Source organism: Glossina fuscipes, unplaced genomic scaffold (genome assembly GCF_014805625.2).
Source record: "Glossina fuscipes isolate IAEA_lab_2018 unplaced genomic scaffold, Yale_Gfus_2 1, whole genome shotgun sequence".
Lineage (NCBI taxonomy): Eukaryota > Metazoa > Arthropoda > Insecta > Diptera > Glossinidae > Glossina > Glossina fuscipes.
The window spans coordinates 6,411,873-6,433,753 of record NW_023998415.1 but is presented as its reverse complement, the minus strand read 5'-3'; the positions used below and the strand labels follow the sequence as shown (position 1 = coordinate 6,433,753).

Below are 21,881 nucleotides of genomic sequence, written 5' to 3'. Positions count from 1 at the left end.
AGCGTCTTTATTGAGATATAGAATAGAATTAATTTTTTCAATCAAGTGCTGTGTCAATAACGAAAATCATGTCGATAAAAAATGGGAAGAATTTTTCGTCACAATTTTAACCGAGTTTAATAAACCTTTTGAGCATTAAGTTTGTATTATTTATTATTTGTTCGTTTGAGAGGAGTTACACAATTAAGAATATGGACTTTTTTTTCAAATTTATTTCTTTGCCTGTATAAACTTGGGGGGGAGGGGGCATTTTCGTTTTGCTAAAACGAGTAAAAACTAAGCCCACCATTAAATATCCTACACTACTTCGCTTAAGGCAGTTACGCAATAGCGATTTTTTGAAAATAAGGCGCTATAAAGCAAGTGATCAAAAAGGAATGATCCGCTCTCAGTCATTTTCAATAGGGTTCAAATTTGGCCAAAACACCGGTTGCTGTACTAGATTTCATAAAAATATTTCATAAATTATGATTCATAGTTTGACGACAAAAATAAAAGATCGACGGAAGGACAGACAAACTTAGGTAGGCAAAAGTCCGTAATGTACAAAAAAAAAAGAAAGTGAAAAGAGAATCTACTTGAAATCCTTAAGAATGTTGCGTACATCCATATAAGGTTAATAGGCCCTTGCACCACAAGTGGTGTAGCGTACAAAAAATAAAGCAATAAAATAAATCTTTGTTTTGACGGCATTGTTTTCATAAAAAAAAATAAAAAAAAATAAAAATAAAAACAAATAAAGGCGCCACAAATATAACTCAGCTCTTACTCACAGTTTATAGAATAACTCGAACTCAAATGGAGAAAGCTTTTCTCTTAGGAGAACAATGCACACGTGGTATCACTCACCTATCACTCCAAATACCTACAGAAGACTTTTATTAAAAAGTCATTCACATACACGTTGAGTGTCTAGTCGAGTGGTGTTCAACCTGTGGTTTACCTTTCCTTAAGCAATTCAAGGATTTGAAAATTCATCCCTCCATCCAAGCTTGCCTACATTTTTCGTGATACATACCTATTAACACATCGCCTTAGAAATATATGAATTTGTCTGAGCCTTTTTACTTGCTTTTTCATTAAAATGAAGTTTAAAAAATTGAAAAAAGTAAAAATTGATTTTGTTTGCAAAAATTAAACCAAATGTGTTGATGACCACATTTATATGTGAAAATATTGTGAATCACTGATTTAATGATTGATTTACTAAATAATATTTCGAATATTATCATAGATGAGATTATTGGTTTATTTCTCGATCTAATTTATTCGCATAAAGTTTAAGTTCAGATAAAGAGGGAATGAAAATTGTACCAAGTGCTACTATTGTTATACTCATGTCGATGGCTTTTATGTGATTGATCTAAACGACCTTTTTCCTATTCAATATTATTACACAATTACAAATGTACAAAATTACGAAATTTTCATATTTCTCCCTTTTTTTTTTTTTTGTTCGATAAAATGCGTAATTATTCATAGACTGATTTATTATTATTTTTCTTTAACTTGGCTTAAAGTGGCTTCTGACTTGGTAACTGATTATTAGTCGTAAAAGTGAAGAATGCCTTTTCTTGACTCTCACTCTCAGTAAAATCCTCTAATAACAAGTGTATTATAGAAAAAATTTCAGCAAAGAAAATCGTCTTGTGTTCCTGCGAAGAATAAACTTCGAAAAGTCATGATAGCGATACACATAACACATTCTTTTAATAAAATTTTTTAAAGAACAAGAGTCTAGTATGAATAAATCCATTTCGCTATTCTCTTTTACTGATTAAGAATAACGGTATTTCGTAAATCCCAATATTCTTCATCGAAAGTATAACAAACTAATCAATCGGTAACTTATTGCCTACAAGTCCGGTCTTATAGACATTCCTCAATCAATTCACTAACACACGCCTAAGATGAATCAAAAATTTTTTAAGTTTCTCTATTTATTTGCTTAAGGTAACGAATTAAGATTCGTTTCAAAGGTAATTAATTGCTTAATATTATGTTTTTCATTACTATGGGAATATCTCTGTGTATATGCGTGCGTGTGTTTGTATACAAGATAAGATAATAAATTTTTATTAATACTTCATTATTTTATTATGAAAATAAAGACAATTCAAATTCTGAAAAATTCGTATATGGCCAAACGGCCAAATTATAAACGTAAATTTATAGATATAGGTTTATTCGTTAAGCAAAAAAAAAAAAAAAAAAACTCACAAACATTATCACTCATCAACATCTAATATTTGTGAGTAAATGTATAAAACTTGAAAGCTTTCTCTCCAAGTTTTCAACAGTTTAGTTCTGTTTCAACAATATTTCCGTCAAGTTAAATTTCAAAAACGGTTAAAAAGTAATTTTATATTAAAGCGAATTTAAAAACAATTTATTATAATATATCATAGGAAAATTTGTGTAAAAAAAAAAATTACCTAAAATAAGAACAAGTAAGTAAAAACAAAAACAACAAAAAAACAAAAAATTATTTATACAAAACTCACTCATAAATATTAAAAAGGAATTTAAAAACAATTTATTAATATATCATAGAAAAATTTGTGTAAAAAAAAAAAGTAACATAAAATAAGAACAAGTATGTAAAAAAAAAAAATAAAAACACAAAAAATTATTTATACAAAAATCTTTCATATATATGTATGAACATCATATTGGATATGTACACACTTGTTAATTGTTGTTAACCCATATTTAAGTGCGTGCACATATAAATGCCATAGAAAAAGGATTTTCTCCCCATTCTTTCACGATTTCATTATTATTGTTATCCCTGAAAATTCATTCCATGGCGAGAGGATGAATGCTACAATTCATTTTTCTCCACTTTAATTGAAAGTTGTCATATTTACATTGTAATGCATGCATATGTATATATATATATATATATGTATACATCTTTTAGACGCATTTGCTTATACTTTCATTTGCAACTTTCGCTTTTTTATTCGAATATGAATTGCCCGTCCCGCTCCATGCCCGTCTAGATGGATGCATAAAATATTTGCTTTGTTGATACACACGATTCCTTCAACAAATAAGAATGGTGGTGGTGAGGGTGATAAAGATGAAGATGATTTTAGCATCACTTTCTCGTCGTTATTGTTATTTGTTTTATGGAAAACATGCGCATTTACATCATATCGCAACGAATTGAATATGATGTCATATGTCCAATAAGTACAGTTCAAATTTTAGTTTAACACTTTTACTTTTACTTTTATTATTTCCATCATTATTATAATGATTTTTATTTGATTCTATTATTTTTTTTTTTTTTTTTTTTTTTTTTTGAAAAAAAATTCAATGCATGCCCTGAAAAATAAAAATAGATCGCAAATAGCCAGTAAAATGTATAAAAGGAAAGTGTACTCCGCAACTTGGCGGGTAGTAAGTTTGCGAAAGCAAAATTAGAGCATTATGGATTTAAATAGAATTTGCTGTTCCTGAGAAAGCTGCATATAATTTAAAAAAAGTACATATGTTTATCTTAGACGAGTGCGTGAACAATTTGATCATATATTAAATATGTTTATATAGAAGTGCGTAATTTTTTTCTCCAAGTAAAGTCATGGCATTTATTATACTTATCATTAAAGGATGAGGGATATGTTCGTTTTGTCGAAACGTTTGCAACGCCCCAGAAGGAAGTATCCGAGATCCCATAAATTATAAATATATATTCTTGATTAGCATCAAATTCTAACATGACCCTCTGTCCATATAATATATTAATTCTTTTTATCATATGAAGATTCACTTTATATAGGAATTGTTATATAACAGGGAGTTGAAAACATTGCCCCATCTAATGCTAATTTTTCATACTAATCTTGAATGCTTATATACTATAACTAAGCAATTTTTGTTGTGAAATTCTGAAAATTAAGATATTAAAATGTGATATATCAGTTTTTAAATACAATATTCCGCTTAAGTTTTTGTATTATATTTAAAAATTAAGAAGAATTTTTTTATCAGGTTTAAAAAGTAAGAAGAAATTTGCTTCTACATTCCAAAATTGAGGGGAATTTCATGGTATGTTCAAAAACTAGCGGGAATTTTGCATGATCAAAAACTGGCGGGAATTTTGCATAATCAAAAACTGCCGAGACTCTTACATGATATTCAAAAAGCAAGCTGCATTTTGTACTATATTAAAAAGTAAGACGAAATTTGCTTCTCACTACGTTTAAAAATGCAGGACAATTTTATGTAATATTCAAATATATATGGATATTAAATAGCGCAATAGTTACGACGCTCCTAATGATGAACTATTCATGAAGAATGTCTAAAGATTGCGTGAAATTTTAAAATATATTTCCAAGGCTTATTTATATCCTACGCCACTTGTAAGGTATAGGTATATTACATTAGTAAGGACGGTTACGTAATATGCCTAAAGGAAATGAAATCGATTTACTTTTTACTATGCCAATCGATTCCTTAACATTTTGCGAACCCACTGTCCCGGCTTATCAAACTAAAGCGTCGAAATATTTGTCCGAATCATTTTCATTAGCGTTGATCGTTAAGTCAAAACACATTAGTGTATCGTATTTCATTAAAATATCTCAAAAATTGCGACCTCTAAGTCGAACACAATAAGTCATGGAAAGATGTCAGAAAGTGATTCTGGATCGATTGGTGTAATAAAAGGTGAGTCTATCTTAAGTCCTTTATAGGTCAGCATGTGCCACAAATTGCATAGGGTATTCATGACTTTATACAAACTATGAATGCCTATATTACAGGTCAGTAATCAAAACTTCTAGACGCCATATACCGAAATATGTGTGTGCCAAAGGTGTTTCACTAAAATCATATTAGATAAATCTTGTTGGCCAGATTTGTGAATGCTAAGAAGTTCACTTGACTTTTTACGATTATCGCTTATTACGTTCCATATTTTTTAAACAAACCGAACGCTAACTTCCATAAAATATTTAGAATAAGTTTTCACTGAAAACCAAAAAAAAAAAAAAAAAAAAAAACACTTTACCTCTTAGATCTATGAACACGAAGGGCCACAATCTGTTATCACTTTGAAAAGCTTAGTCTGAAAAGTACAAAATAGGAATCAAGTTCTCACATAAACATAAATTTAATTAAGAATAATTTGCAACACGATGACTTCATTTATTAAGTTTACGTAAAAATGTCTCTTTGCTAAGCATATGTATATATAAAATTCTTTTGTTTTTATTCGACTAATATGTTTTGCATGCTTTGAGAATATTAACGAGGAATGCTGATATGATAATAATAAAGTTGAATTGAATGCTGTTCATATTTTATTGTGCTTAAAACCTAGGTTCTTACTTAATTATTTATAAGCAAAACTTTGATTTTAAACGCATGTATATATGTATATATAATGAAAAATATGACCTTGAGTTTATGCGTAAAAGAAGTTTTTATTTATTTATTTTATTTTATTTTATTTTTTTTTGCATTCTTAACGGTTTAAAAATTTTTTAAATAAATTTGTCACACAATTCAAGTTCATCAATGATTTATGGAAAGGCGACAAAGCCGAAATATAAATTTGTTAAGCTTTCATAAAACAATGCAACTGAATGTAATATGATTTCATAAGAATAGGTAGACAGATACACTTGGGAAATAAATTAATTAAGCATTGACTTATATGCGACAATGTAAATGTATTTAAAGACATGACTGCAAAGACAGCCAGCTATTCAATTAATATAATGAAGAACAGAGGAAGAGGCGATAATGCAAAAAATAGGCGAATAATACTTTAAAGCTAATTATTTTTATTTTTGGTGTTTTTTTTTTTTTTTTGTTTTTTACTTTTTGCCACCGCAGATAAAAATGGATTTTGCAAATTTTATCATTCTATTTCAGGCTGCAACCTGTTAATATATAAAATATTTATTATTTTCTCCCTCTATTCGGATATATATGTGGTATACATATGTGAAAAAAAAAAAAAAAACAATTAAGAAAATCATATTCAATCGTGACCGAATCTTTTATATTCATTCATCATCGTTATCCTAAAAGAGATAAAAAGAAGTAAGAGAACCAAATATTCATCCTCTATAATAGGGAACGAACGCGGCTGATTTTTTCTATTCGTGTCCTTCGAAAAGTTTAACTCACTTCCATATTCTTTTGCAAATTTGTACGCGAGGTTTTCAGTTTTGCGTAAAGAAGGGAGTTCACCACAGACACGATGCAGCTGGGCAGACAGGCAGATGAACGGATGAACATGCATAGTTGCATTTCAAATTCTAAAACTGGCGAAAAAATTATATAATTTATAGCGTTTTTGAAGCTTGCTTCTGTACGTTATATAGGTTTTGAAGAAAATATGAAATTATGAAACACTATACAATTGAGTGGACGGGGGGCTGATTTTTTCCCCGTTTTAAATACTAACGTTTGTGCAAGAACTTTCAATGTTTTTGCCAAATTTCAAATCGATAACTTAATTTTTGCGTTCAGGAGCGTGTGTACAACAGACATTATACAGACGGACGCACACACGCAGATGATGGGTATAAAAAGAAAAAAAAAACCGTAAGAAAATATTACTTTATTTTTGCGGCTAGGAGAATGTTTACAACAGACATTATACGGTCGGACGGACAGACGGACACGCACGTATAGAAATTGACAGTTCAATTTAGCTGATAGCAAAAACCTTAGTTACCTTAAACCTTAAAAATAAACCCACAGATAGCTTTCTTTTTTATTTACCTTAGCATAGGGAATTCATATAAATGTACATATAAGTGTGCGACTGCGCGATTTATAATAGTTATACCGTAACACTCACAAAAGTATAAAAGTTATGTCATTTACATTTTTTTTTTCTTTGTTTTCATTTATGAGCAATTGATGAAAAGTAATTTTCGTGAGTATAGGACACACTCCATATTTACAAGATGATCTATAGAAAAATATATTTTAATGTCACTTTCGGATCGAAATTTTTTTCTTATTTTTAACATAACTCGTATACTAACAATATTCAGTTCATTTTCATTATTGTCTCGTTAATGTCATCGTTCGTATTGCTTTCATCTGAACTATTGTTTTCACTCCTTCCTACAAAGACTGCGTCATCTTCAGTACCATCATTACTTATTCCGCATTTTTTAAATCACTCTATAAGCGTCCCTTCTTTAACACTAATTCTTCATACAGGTACAAACTTCTAAAATTGTTCGTTGCGTCATACGTCTTGTTGCGGTGACATCACAATTTGGCTTTGCCATCCATTTATTTCACCCTTCTCGCATAAAATTTTTAAATGGTTCTTTTGATAGAGACATCTAAAGGTTGTAATTGACTTGTGAGGCCTCTAACAATTACTGCTATTTCTGCATTCATTCCTTTTAGAAGCTTCATTGCTTGTATGCTGTTGTATGCGCTCTGGATTGCTCTCATACTAACATCGCAGACTTTCTAAATAATGCCTGATAGTTAAGTCCATTTTTCTATGCAAAAGAGGTCCTTTTTATAGTCCGAATAATACGATAGTATTTCCTCTTCTCTACTTCCTCTTTAGAAACAAATCAGCAATTATATATTAAATGGTAGCTTTTTTATAAATTGTTTAAGAAAATAAACTAAATTTTTTCCAAGCCATGTTTAATATAAACCTCGGCTATCCATGGTCCTACGGTGTACAATAATCATTAATCTTTCTGTCTTTATTTTGTCTATAACCATCGTTCAGTAGACGGCATGTTATTTTCATTACTTTTCGTATAACCACAGACGAATTTCGGCAGTGATAGCGCAAAGGTACCCGTACAAAATATTAATTTATATATGTTTTTGTGTCTGTCGGAAGTTGGTTTCTGCTACTTTTTTTCAGAAATTATTTTAAGGAATAGAATTTATCTTAGTATCAAAAATGGAGAGAGTATGGAACAGAGATAAAAACTGCACAAAAGTGTGAAGAGATGATTGATGTCATCTAACAAATCCATTAACGAGGCTAAAAACATATGTTTACATGCATACATATTTAAATATGTGTATATAGGTACACTCAACTCTATTTTTACCCTGTCGATATGTTCCTTAGAAAACCGTGCAAAAAAAGTCATAGAAAATACGATATATCGTAAGTTTGGGAACATGTTTCGCAGCCTTAAAGCATGGCGTAAGACAAAGAAGCTACAAATATTTTCTCAAAAAGTCCTACAAGAAAAGCAATAATGAAATCCATTTTACATACACTCAAACCTGTTTTTATGTGGTCTTTTTTGGTGCGTTTTCTTTTCAATTGTGTTGGGAAAACTATTTCGTGCGTTATGGAACGATTTTTCAGAATAGGACGTTATATGGGGAGCGATCGAAAAAGTGCACCGATCCGAACCGTTTTCAATAAGGTTCGTCCTATACGAAATTTCATCAAAATATCTCAAAAATAGTGACATGTAGCTTGAAAACCAATTTCCGTGGACAGGCAATAGATGGACAGACGGATGGACAGAGTTCGATCAATCCAGATTATGATTTTGAATCGATGGGTTTAATAAAAGTTGGAACTACCCTAAACCCTTCCGCGTGTTACACACGTCCACCCTAACATAATATATCATGTACCACAAGCGGCGTAGAGGACAAAAAGTGTATTTGCTCTTATTGGTGAATTGCGTTACTCTAAAGGATTGTGTAAAAAAAAAGTTGAATGCATATATATAAGTATATTGTGAGTGTATTGCTAAAGATAGCAAAAAATCCCTTGACGTGTACATGTATACACTCACAGGATAGTTTCAAAAAAGCTCGACCTAAACTGACAGCAATATTTCTTTCGCTTTCGTTTAAAATTTACCAGTGAAGACTATAAGCTGAATAGACGGTATGTGACTTTTATAAGTAATTGAATAGGCTGTTTACACATTGATATCAGATTATCATTAGAATCTTAATTTAGTTTTGATTTACATCAATGAAGAACACTCGGGACGAAATCACATTTAGATGAAATTGATTCGATCTTTCGATGCACATGACTATTTTGCCTTGAAAACACTTTTCGTTCAAAATATATTACGGGCTTCGGAGTTGAAAAATACAATACTCTGTAAAACCAACCATCCTATGTCAATAGGAATGAAAGCTAATATATAACGAAGCACTGCTGATATATGATTTTACACATAATTCAAAGTAAATGTATATAGTCATAAGCCATGAACCTTACGGATAGATTTTTTCTTCGATTGAAATTTTTAACTGATAACTGAATATAGCTTAATCGATTCTGCTACCTAATCTTATCTCGAATATGGATAATTAGTGAGGTCTCCGTTATATATATATGTCTTTATGTTGCCAATAGAAAGCAAAAATATGTCTTCTTTCTATATAAAGTCATATTTTTCAAGTGCGTACTTATGGAGAAGTGGGGCCGAAGCACAATCTAATGTAGTAGTACAAGTTTAATACTTACATAGGTCAGGATCCAAAACTAGGCGTAGATGGTCCATATTTTGTAGACTTCATTTTTGTATGAAATTACTATAATATTCTGGATCAATTTTCATGACCACATAGTAAAACTTAGACTTTTCGGCTCTACAAAGGGTCAATTTTCGTGAAAATCCTTATTAGAGTAAGAACCAAAAAATGAGCCGAGAAGGTCCACATCTATATGGTACATTTAATTTTTCTCCAGAATAGAGCGTTGTTATATGGGGTGCGGTCGAAAAAGTGAACCGATCCGGACCATTTTCAATAGCGTTCATCGTGGGTCGTGGGTACAAACACGTCACCGTGTCAAATTTCATTGAAATATCTCAAAAATTGCGAGCTGCTGATTGAACACAAATTTATATGACCAGACATCAGACAGACAGACGGAAAGACAAGTTTAGATCAATTGAGATTATGATTCAAATTGATTGATCGGTTTAATAAACGGTTGGACGACCTTAAGCCCGTCTGTGTATTACATACGACCGCACTAATTAATACACTCTGTACTACAAGCGGTATAGGGTATTAACACTTAACATATTTAAGTTTGTTTTTTACTTTACGTGAAATGTGGATATATGTATAGGAACGTGTCTGGTTATTTGAAATGAAAACGTAAACTTGTTTAAAAAGTTTTTCAGCTCAAGAAAAAGTACAATTTTTGACATATTACAGTTGGATACAGTTGGGTGGGTCTAGGTTCTATGTATGCTTAAGAAAAATATTTATTTATTTTTTTTGTTGCTTTTGCTCAAACTGAATTTTATTAAAAATTTCACAAATTTATATATTTATCAATTTTTTTTTATTAATTTTTTTATACGTAAACATAAATAATTATTTCTTTGTTTACGATAATTTCAATTTTTGATAAGATTTCTTTATATCTAACATGAAGTATACAATGTACTCGGAGCACATTAACTTTGCAGAACTGCCAGGAAAATTGAAAAAATTGTTTTTTATATACATGAACAAATAAAATGTCTTCCTGAATCGATTTAAATATTATGCCTATTAGTCGGCGGTATGGTTCTATAGTAGAATTCCGAAATATATATATATACATATATATACTGTTTCTGTTACTATATATTTTAATGGATATGTGCTGAGAATATTTTACCCAAAAAAGTTAGGTATAGAAAAAATTCTTGACAAAAAGAAAAAGTTACATATATGTATATAAGCGCATAGTGTATATAGCATATCACAGACGTGGTACGTATCGGCTATCTAATCAAATATATATAAATATCCTAAAGTCAATAAAAAAATGCATGCAGTCATCTCTGTTGGTTCACGTCCCTGTTTACGACCTATTTGTTGCAATTGTGATTAAAGTTGAAAAAAAATTGTGCCTAAAAAAGATTAAATTTATTTATTTAGTTAGATATGTTCTTTACCTTTCATCGTAAGATTTAATTTAAGTATCATCAGAAAGATTGGACTTATAATGAGCGAAACTCATACCTAAATGGCATACATTATCCAAACACGATTTTTAAGCACTATAGTTGCCCGCGATATGTTGTCAAAGCTTGCAAAAAACGAAATTTAAAAATCGTATGATATATTAATGGATCTGTTTACTAATTTGTTATATATCTTTATGCTTATTATACCCATCATCGAAGTATGGGCGAGTATATTTATTTTTGTAAGACGTTTGTAACACCGAAAAGGGAGTTTCAAAGACTCCACAAAGTATATATATATTCTTGATCAGCATCAAATTCGGAATTGATTTAATCATGTCCATCTGTTCGGTTGTATGTTGAAAACATTTTTCTGCGTGTAAAAACTAAGCTATCGACTTCAGTTTCAATAGAAACGTTGGCAGTTTGGCCTTAATAATGGGCCAAATCGGTCGAAGGGAATGCTCATAGTACCACATACGTTGGGAACATCTCTGTTTTTCAAAAGAAATAAAAAAAAACGGTTTTTTGCTCATTACCTATCATCAATTACAGCAGATAAATTTACAAAAATATTTGGCGATGCTGTTGTGCCCGCAAAAAAAAAAATGGAAAATTTAACCCCGCCTACTCAATTTTATTTTTTTTTGCGAAAACGTTAAAATGCACAGCAAGCAAGCAAGCTTTAAAAACCCCATAAAGTATTATATATAAATTCTTGGCCAGCTTCAAATTCGAATCTATGAATGTCCGTCTGGCCATCCGTGTAAAATCTGTGGTAAAAATTCTCCCTTGTTATAAATATGTTTAAATTCACCATGTCATTCACTATATGGGATAAAAAGAGAATAACGGAAAGACACGAATTCAATCCAAGTCGTACATAAGTGTTTCATTGTTTTCAGTCATATTGATTTTGAATATGATCGATGGGAAATTTTTCAATTTATTTTTGTAATAATTATGCTGACTGATTTGCGCTTACAAATCATGATATCACTTTCATCACAAACATTATATTTATTTGTTCGGTGTCGTCATCTCTCTCTGTTCCTCGTAGAGTGATTAACATTTAACTGCAATCACCGGTGACGGAAACCTAATCAATTTACATTTACGTTGCTAATTGATTTTTTTTTTCATTTCGCAATATTAACAAGTGCTTAAATAGCGCGTTTTCTGCCTTCTCCTTTTCACGCCTTCATTTCATTTGTTTGCATTCACATAACAGCTTAGTTGAAAGTTATTCCGCGAGGGAGGAGAACAACTAAAGTTATATTGTTTTTGAAATCAAAACCTCATCGAAAGTAACTAACACATCTGATCGTAGTGTAGTGTATTATAAGGTCGATCAAAAGGTTAATTGTGGCATATTTTTTTTTCTTTCTTCCGAAAAGTAAGCACAATATTTTGTGTAGAAATTAACCAGCAGCGGAATTTGCACCTTTGCTTTGGTTCTTCTTTTCTTTTTTTTCAACTAAGCTTTTTCATTTTGAGCACGTACCGTTCAAACTCACTCGAAGTCTTCGCATTTTGGTGCCCTTAGTTTAGTTTCTTAGTTATAGCTGACTTGATTAATCATATCTGGATCAAGCTTTTATCGAAAGGTCTACTAGTTCTCTCAAAACGTTATTGAGCAATTGTGTGCGTTTGACGGCGGACGATTTAAATTGAAATACGATAAATTATGGTTAGAAATGTAAAAAATTTGCTATTGGACCTTATATCTCTTTGTGCTTTATCATTTCTGGCCTATCAAGATTGGAGTATATCGGAAAGTATGAAGGCAGAAATTAATCATCTCTGGTGCTAAACGGTGTGGATTCATTATATTTTCATATTCTTGTTCATAAGTTGTTCTGTTTTGTTATTTGCTGGGATGTTTATAATAAATCTCGAACGATAAGCGAGCGTATGGTTTCTTTAATCAATATGATGCGTATATTGTGCGCGTGTGTGTTTGTGTTAATGAAAATAATGAAGTTAAGAGAGAATAGAAATTTTTAGAAATTTATTATTTACCTTCGAGTCTTCTATAATGCATTTCCACATTTCATTCGGCTACAGAACAGATATATGCAAGAAAAACTTTAAACAAAAATATGTTCGTTACGGTACCTGTGTATAGGTAAGTTTCAGCACCTATGTTAAGTCATATTCAAACCATCATATCATTTATAATACTAAGATATATATATATATATATATATATATATAGTACGCGAATTATTTTGTTTATTTTAGAAATTTTAGAAATGTTATCTATCTATTCTTTTAGACGAGCAATGTCGGAAGAAGCAACAAATGGTAAATTTTCATCTTCACCATCACCGCAACTGACTCAGTCGGCGCCTAATGTTGAAATGGCTCAGATGACTTTAAATGAGTCATCGAAAATAACATTTCTGGATCAATTTAGGGCCTTTTCGAAATTTGGTGATACGAAATCGGACGGCAAACATATAACACTCTCGCAAAGCGATAAATGGATGAAACAGGCTAAAGTGATTGACAAAAAGATCACTACCACCGATACTGGTATACATTTTAAAAAATTCAAAGCTTTAAAGATATCGTACGGTGATTACAACAAATTCTTGGACGATTTAGCTAAAACGAAGAAAGTCGATTTGGAAGAAATTAAAAAGAAAATGATCAATTGCGGCTCACCGGGAGTGACACAAGTAACGGTAAGTATGAATTTATAAAGCCAAAATTCATTTTATTGCAAAATTTTATATGATAATTTATAGGCCGGCAAAGCTGCTTCCGCTGTTGAACGTTTAACGGATACTAGCAAATATACGGGCACCCATAAAGAACGTTTCGACGCCAGTGGTAAAGGAAAAGGTATAGCTGGCCGTAAGAATATCGTTGATGAATCCGGCTATGTTACCGGATACCAAAATAAGGATACTTATCCGGCCGCACACTAATTAATTAATTAATGTTTTCTATTTGTCTTCACACAGATTAACAGATCTAAGATTTAAAAAAAAAAAAAAAAAAAAAATGTGTTTCTTAAATATTTATTATTCCTATATAGTTCCCTTCTTTTTCTACCTAAGCTATTGAATTCCAAACTAAGTTGATTTAAATAAATTTTACTTTAAGAAAATATTAATTAAAATATTTCTATATCTTGCGCGATATATACATATATATATATATATATATATATAGTACTATAGTATCCGACATTAACACCGTTTCGTTTCGATTGAATGCTTTTCTTAAATATTTAGAATTTATATAAACAATTGCATTATGTGACTTCCTAAGCAGCATATCGTCGTCGTTATTAAACTATAACGGATTTTAAAGTGTATATTTTTTTTTATACAACAACAGAGACTATATTTTCCATCTATATTTCGATCAAGGTATTCCTATTTTTAGTTATCCATGACAATCACCTCTCTCACCAATTAACTAACTGTACATATTCAATTAGTTAAGTTAACTTCAATGCAAGTTAAGCAAATGCATTATATGTAGTTTAAGTTACCGGGTTGATGAGATGTAGGCGCGAAGGTGCAAAGATTTTAAACACCTGATTGACTGCTGTATTATTTAGAAAAACTATATAAATTGTAATCAATACGAAAATCTTGAATATATTTTACATGTTATTCAACTTAAAGACTCGCTACAAGCCAATAAATATGTGCATTACAGCGAGATGTTGTGTGAAAGGGTTGAGTAACGTTAACATTAATTTATTACAACAAACCGATAAAATTCGTATCGTATATCATCCAAGGCCTGATATATAAAGCATAGCTGAGAGTTTAAAGTAACCACATAAATCGAGATTAAGTGAATGCGTAAGCATATCGATCGAGCAACGTGGATTTCTGTCAAACAATACGTCATTTTCTAACAGGACAATTGCATCCAGATAAGAAGACGCGTAACAGAAATACGAAAAATCAATATAAAAAAGAATTAATTGAATTCAAAACAATAACACGATCGAAGGAAAGAAATATAGAAAATAAATGTCTTTCAAAGGCAAAAACGCGGTTGTGACTGGCGGAGCCGGTGGCATTGGTTTGCAAGTGGTCAAAGAGCTATTGGCCAAAGAGGCAGAGGTATAAATAGCATTTTTTAAAAAAGGGAGATCTTTTCAGCAAATCTTTCCTAAATGTGTTAAATTGATTTTCCCCTTTAGAAGGTGGCTATAATAGATTTACAGGATAATTTTGAAGAAATTGTTAAACTTAGAGCTGACTATCCAGCTCAGAGTGTAATGCTTATAAAAATGGATGTAGCAAATAAAAAGGGCGTGGAGGCGAGTTATGAGGAAATTATTAAAACTATGGGTAAATTGGACGTGATAGTAAATGTCGCTGGCATTTTCAACGATAAAGACATACAACGTACACTTCTGGTTAATCTTGGAGGAATGATCCATTCGACATTAAGTGCTCTAAAATTTATGAATAAAGTAAATGGTGGTAACGGTGGTCTTATTTGTAATATGGCATCCGTTGTCGGTTTGGATCCCATGTTTCTTGTGCCCGTTTATGCTGCGACTAAAGCTGGTATTATCAATTTTACGCGATGCTTGAGCGTAAGTTGTTTACAATTTTATTTTAGCCCGCATTAACTAATATTTTATTCAATTTAGCATGAAAAATTCTATCAACGTAGCGGCGTTAAACTTATTACTGTTTGTCCAGGAGCGACCATAACTGATATGTTTACCAATTTTACAGAGAAAATATTATTTCCTGAAGTTGCTGATGAATCCTATCAAGTGCTTGATCGTTTGCACAAACAAAGTGCTGCTGATGTCGCGCGTTGTATTATGAGTGCTTTGGAAAACGAAGAAAATGGAACGGTTTATATTATAGAAGGCAAGCGCTTATTTCCTATGGAAATGAAACGTTACTGGCGCGGGATTGAAAAGGAATTAAACGATTAAAATGAGCAGATAGAAAAAATTTAATAGTTTTATCTATAATTAAATTCATTTATTTACGTTTACCTTCGCTTTGCTTTTGGGTAATAAAATTTTTTATATGATTTAATTCAGTTAATTTTATTTCATTATCAATCAGATCGCCATGTAACCAATACTTCGTCAGTACGATATCTTTGAGTAACAAATGAATCTGAAAACTTCATATGTGCACCCGATCTAAACATTTCAGCTCCGGCATGTGCTATCATTAGACCATTATCGATACAATATCGTTCATCAATAGCAAATAATTTGCCATTTCTCTCTTCGCACATAATAGCCATCATTTCCTGTAAACGTTCATTGCATCCTACACCGCCAACTATCAATACCTTCAAGACAATTATTTATAAGCATTTTATAACATTTTCGAAAATATATCTTACCTCATTAGAATCACAATGAGCCATTGCTCGTTCGGTAATTTCTACTAACATAGCGAAGATAGTTTCTTGCAGGGAGTAACACATATCAGCTTTAGTGTATTCTGGAGCTTCTGGTTCATCTGGCTTTTTGCGTTTACTACGTTTCTTTGAAGGATCAGCTATTTCTTCAATATGTGACAAAATACCAGAAAAACTTACGTCCATACCTGCTTAAAAATAAATTGCGTTAACATTTGACTATGAAATATTGTTTCGTGCCAATCAGTTTACCTTTTACTACGTAAGGCAATTTTATAAATTGCTTGCCTTTTTTGGCTAGTTGCTCTATATTGTAACCGGGGCTGGGATCATTTGAAAGTTTAATGATTCTAGCAAAACGATCCAAACAATTACCCACCGCTATATCTATTGTTTCGCCAAAAATACGATAGCGTTTATTTGAGTAAGCTATTACCTGCGTATTTCCACCGCTAACATATAATACTATAGGATTGTGAGCTCCCGTGATAAGGCGACCCATTTCTATATGACCGATACAATGATTGACGCCTATCAGCGGCTTCGACCATAATAGTGATAGCGTACGAGCTACTATAGCACCCACTAGTAAAGGTGGAGCCATGCCTGGTCCTTTGGTGTAACAGATTACATCTAAATCACTGTTATTTAGGTTTGCTTCTTTCAAAGCAGACTTTATTAAATTTAAAATTTGTTCTCTATGATGTTTCGCGGTTTCTTTAGGTAGAAATCCTTAAAAATTAATAATAAATCGTACGATTTAAAACATACATAATGTACCCGTACATTTATGAGAAATACCTTCACCGGGTGGTGTAATGTAAGTTTTCCTAACGTTGGCCAATACTTGACCATCTTTAATAATACCAACACCGATCTTGTTAGCACTGCCTTCAATTCCAAGCGCGCAAACCATTTCGCATAAAGGAATCGAAAAACTTATTAAGGAATTGATACTAATTAAATATAACACACAATATATATTAATACATATATATACATGGATGAACATGTAATAATGAACATATTATATGTAGCTTCAAATTAACATCTGTTAAATAGTTTCTAACTGGTTTCCAACACTGATTTAAAGAAGACATACATTGTTTTATGAGAAAACTGAGAAAAAGTGCAACCCATGTAATAATATGAAAACAGGAATATTTCAATTGCTAATAAGGACATAGAGAACAATATATAAAGAAAGACCAAGAATGAGATGTAGCAAAATTTTAGAAGCTTTTGCTATTTCTATTATCAATAACGTAATAGCGCCGTTAATCAATTTGTTTATTTATTCTTATTATTTGTATGGAGAATATTTCTACTAATGGTGATGGCACACTGTATTTGACGTTCACACAGCAAAAGCATATACAATTCTGCGTTTTTAACTAAATATGTGCTGGCGTATACGCATAAGTTCAGGTGTGCGAAGAGAAAATATTAAGAATTTGATAGCAAATATAACTTGTTCTCATTTCATCTCTTATTTGATGTTGAAGAATTCGTAGTTTTGTATTTGCCAAGTATCTCAAACAATTTCATTACAAATTCTTTGTAGGAATATAATATAATCTTACTCACGTGAGTTATTGTGCAACACGCGTGACTGATTTATGTTGCCCAGAATGTATTCTCAACTTATTATCCATAATTCTTTTAATTTCTAAACAATATTTTACACAAAATAATATAAATAAATAAATAGCAGTATGTAAATAAATACTTAATATATTAAAACTTCGGCTTTAAATATAATGTATTAATTTAAATTAATTTTTAATTTTCCAATTAGTGTACTCCTCCTCTGCATGCTCGCCGGCTCAGAATTTCGAAATTTTTGTCTGATAAGATCCTTAACCTAAAACCCAGTGTTGTTTATTACAATTTTTCAACCAAAAGAAGATAATTGAAGAAGGAATAGAAAGTTCTAGGGATTTAAAGATAATCATTTCTGGCAGAAAATGCGTTTAATTTACTTTCACACTTTTGACTTGATGATAATTGTAACATTTCTTATGGCTTCCACACATCCGGGCGATAATATATTTTGGACGATAAAAAATTGATTTATAGGATGACGATAGTATTAATGGTATTGTAAGTTCAATTAAAATTGTAAGCAAAATATAAATTACAGTACAGTTTTGAAAGATTCAGGAGAACATATGTCGTTGGAGAAAGCTTTAGATGAGTGGGCACACAAAGTATGGTTGTAAAAAGTAAATTATTAAAGTGAAAGCGCTTGACTTATTATTTTCGTAGGACTTGTTATTTTCACGTCGATCGATAACATTGCATTTATAGTATTGGAAAGTCTTCTCCAAATATCAGCTGATTTGTTGTTTACGTCACATTCTTATTTCACTTTATTGCCACACTATTTGTAATTTTATTAATGATAGCATTTGAAAACAACAAAAATGCATTAATACGAGTTTTAGAAATAAAAGAAACCTTATTTTAGGGGGAAAAATAATAAGTTTAAATATGGAAACTAAGAGCGAGGATTCAAGCGCAATGAAAGAAGTAGAATTATCTTCCGATGCGGTACTTACATGTGCCTCACAATGTACAGATCAAGACGAATTGAGAAATCAAGAAAACTTAGAACAATCAGAAGGGGAATTGCTAATCTCGCTGTACACAGATACGGATGCTCCAGAATCTGGAAGCCCTGTGAAAGTAAGCTTTTTAAAAGATAAAAATAGCGATTTAATGAGTACGGAACAAAAACCAATAATAACGTCGACGGCGGAACCAACAGCAACAACAACGGGAGATGTTAAATCGATAGAATTAAAAGAGACAACGGGTGTTTCTGATGTGGATATTCCGGCTGGCGAAGGCGCCGAGAATATTTCAGATGTGACTCGAACGAATCATCAGGAGGCTTGTGAAAACGTATTACGACAGCAGCAACTACAATACCAGGAACAGTTGGAGCAATTAAAAGCTGCCTTGATGCAGAAAGACAGTATGATAACTTTATATAAACGTGAGAATACCATACTGGAAAAGGAAAAGCAAGCGGTAGTTATCATCTTGAAATAATTAATAAAATAAACGCAGTAAGTATTTCCATTTGCGTGCATTTATGTAGTTTCGCAAAGAAAAGGATTTGGCTAACAAGGAGAAAGAATCCGCAGTCATTAAGTTTGCTATGAAAGAGAAATTGTTGTTGGATGCTAAAAAGGAAAAGGAAACAGTAGAGAAGCAATTGTTAGAAGCTCGAAGAGAAATTAAAAACTGTACCACACGTTTTCACGCCTTACAAGAAGAAAGGTCTCGCGTTACTTATCTAATGGATGAAAAGGTAAGCTATGATTGTAAGCAAGAAGGAATTTGGAATTAATTTGGCCGTTCGCCTAGTGCAATGAAATACGAAAATATCAAAAAGAATCTGAAAAACATAAGTCAGATTATGGTCATCTGGAATCCAGGTTAAAATATCAAATCAATAAATTAAATATGGAGACGGAGGCTAAACTGGTAATATAAAACAAAATTTTTTTAAATCTACCAGTAGAAAAATGATTGAATCTTTACTTTAAAGGCCTTAGAAAAGAAATTGGAAGAAGAACGTAATGCGCCCCATAAATTGGAGGAAAAAGCTTACGGTATGTATAAAATTGCATAAAAGCGAGATAACACACTAATATACATAACTCTTTAGAAAAACTCAAAATTGAATTTGAGGCTCAAACCATTTTATTAAAACATGAACTTGAACGTAAAAGCGAACAGTTGGATAAATTAATAAAAGATACACAAATACAAAAAGAGCATATAAAAAATTTACAGGAACAATTAGCTAAAGAGATTCAAGAGGTTTGTATATATAATATTTTTCTATTGTAATTATATATAAATTATTATTTTTTTCTTGTTAAAAGAAAAATGAATTATCTGAAAGCTTTGTTGCATTACAAGAGGAGCACAATGATATCCAGAATTCGTATAGTGAAGAAATGTTAAGTTCCGCCAAATTGCGCGGACAGTTGGAGGACTTGCAAATTTTGCAAACTCAAAATGCTTTGTGAGTTAAGCCTTTACGGCTGTCGCTGGAATTTCATTTTAATATTTTCTGATTTGCAGAAAGGAAGCGAAAATAAATACTTTGAATAGAGAATTAAAAGAAATTTTACAAAAATTGCACGATAATGAGCACGATTTAAAGCAATTGCACGAACGGGAGAAAGAACTCTTAGCAATTAATAAAGAGATGAGCGAAAGTATCGTTGCTTTGCAAAATCAAATCTGTCTGCTGAAATCGGAGGTAAGTGGTTAATGTTTATTTTTGGGGAAATTGTTCTGTGGTCTGAAATTTGGATTCAAAGAGCTAAGGCGGTAATTAGAACGATTATATAGTATTGAAGAAGTTTGTTTACAGACTCAAGGTATTGCAGCTGAAAATGAACTACTTAAACGAGAGCAAAGTCAGTATGATGAAAAATACTTGCGGCTGGAAACTCAATTAAAATCTGAGCAGAATCAAAAGAATGAGGAACGCTTATTGTTGGCTAAACATTTGTCAGAGAAAACGAAACTGTATGAAGTCGCTAAGCTTAAGCTTGACAATGTTTTGGGAGATTTTGAGGCCACCAAGCATAAACATGGCACAGTTATAAAGGAATTACAACGTGAAATACAAAAATATAAAAAGTCTTTAGAGCAGAGTGAACATCACCACAAATCGTGTCAAAGTAATGGGTATCATCAAGAGGAAACTGAACGCCTAGCTGAAGTTGAGGTTGTTGAATCAAGAAGACCTCACAGCAGGCAAAGCAGTTCTGCTAGTGCTGTAAGCAGCAGTCGCCGCGGTAGTCAATCATCGGAGTCAGATACAGTTATGGGCAACCGAGATATCGAATTGAAAGATCCAACAAAGGTATGTGAATACTATTGGGAGTTCAAATAATTTGTCAAATTCACTTTTTTTTTGAAGACTCCTTCTAAAAAGCATTTAGTAGAACGTATACTACGCTTGCAACAAGCTTCGGCTCGACAGGCAGAAAAAATAGATTTTCTTGAAAATCATACTTTATCGCTAGTAGCGGAATTACAAAAAAAATCGAAAGTGGTTCAATACTATATGCTCCGAGATCAGACCGGTGCTTTGACTTCGTCCAAAAGCGATCAGAATAAAAGTGAATTAGTAAAATATGGAAACGGCGTAATGTCAGCTATTTATAATGGTATTAAAGGAGCAGACAGTAAAAGTATGACCTTAGAGTTGTCACTGGAAATTAATAAGAAACTGCAGGCAGTCTTGGAGGACACGTTGTTAAAGAATATTACTTTAAAGGTAAATCTAAATAAATGTGTTATATATTTAAAGTCAACTTATTTTTGCTTCGGTTTTGCCTCTTTATTTAGGAAAATTTAGATGTCTTAGGCCTAGAAGTAGATAATTTGACGCGTAAACTAAGGCAAACGGCAGCAAAAGATATATAGTAAAAAGGCGGTCGTTTAATCTACACATTCGGCAACGACTACATTCTAATTTTTATTTGTTATATTGTTTTGTAAGTCACAAATTGTTAAATTACACGTATCCATGTACAAAGAAAATAAAGCATTCGAGATTTATTA

The 21,881-nt window shown here is 31.6% G+C and overlaps 4 protein-coding genes across 5 annotated transcripts; 3 read left to right on the top strand and 1 right to left on the bottom strand.

The window, feature by feature from the left end:
• Positions 1–2,410: 2,410 nt before the first annotated feature.
• LOC119632442 (tubulin polymerization-promoting protein homolog) lies at positions 2,411–13,923 on the top strand. Of its 2 annotated transcripts, none has more exons than XM_038025351.1 (3): positions 2,411–2,450; positions 13,189–13,600; positions 13,664–13,923. In XM_038025351.1, the coding sequence occupies exons 2-3, from the start codon at positions 13,196–13,198 to the stop codon at positions 13,844–13,846; spliced, it is 588 nt and encodes a 195-aa protein (XP_037881279.1). In that variant the 5' UTR covers positions 2,411–2,450; positions 13,189–13,195; the 3' UTR covers positions 13,847–13,923. The 2 variants fall into 2 exon arrangements, with proteins under 2 accessions (XP_037881279.1, XP_037881278.1); XM_038025350.1 differs by lacking the exon at positions 2,411–2,450 and adding an exon at positions 12,405–13,038.
• A 223-nt stretch (positions 13,924–14,146) lies between these two features.
• LOC119632341 (fat body protein 2) lies at positions 14,147–15,894 on the top strand. Its single transcript, XM_038025192.1, has 3 exons — positions 14,147–15,004; positions 15,085–15,486; positions 15,544–15,894. Exons 1-3 carry the CDS (start codon positions 14,912–14,914, stop codon positions 15,838–15,840), a joined length of 792 nt encoding a protein of 263 aa, XP_037881120.1. The 5' UTR covers positions 14,147–14,911; the 3' UTR covers positions 15,841–15,894.
• Positions 15,895–15,927: 33 nt separating this feature from the next.
• LOC119632340 (probable tRNA N6-adenosine threonylcarbamoyltransferase) lies at positions 15,928–17,306 on the bottom strand. The gene is made up of 4 exons (XM_038025191.1): positions 17,085–17,306; positions 16,536–17,015; positions 16,266–16,471; positions 15,928–16,211 (listed from the first exon to the last, which is right to left on the bottom strand). Exons 1-4 carry the CDS (start codon positions 17,293–17,295, stop codon positions 15,969–15,971), a joined length of 1,140 nt encoding a protein of 379 aa, XP_037881119.1. The 5' UTR covers positions 17,296–17,306; the 3' UTR covers positions 15,928–15,968.
• Positions 17,307–18,711: 1,405 nt separating this feature from the next.
• LOC119632205 (coiled-coil domain-containing protein 186) lies at positions 18,712–21,769 on the top strand. The gene is made up of 10 exons (XM_038025009.1): positions 18,712–19,319; positions 19,390–19,602; positions 19,659–19,778; positions 19,843–19,906; positions 19,963–20,117; positions 20,183–20,325; positions 20,385–20,565; positions 20,680–21,177; positions 21,235–21,594; positions 21,666–21,769. Exons 1-10 carry the CDS (start codon positions 18,777–18,779, stop codon positions 21,741–21,743), a joined length of 2,355 nt encoding a protein of 784 aa, XP_037880937.1. The 5' UTR covers positions 18,712–18,776; the 3' UTR covers positions 21,744–21,769.
• Positions 21,770–21,881: the final 112 nt, after the last annotated feature.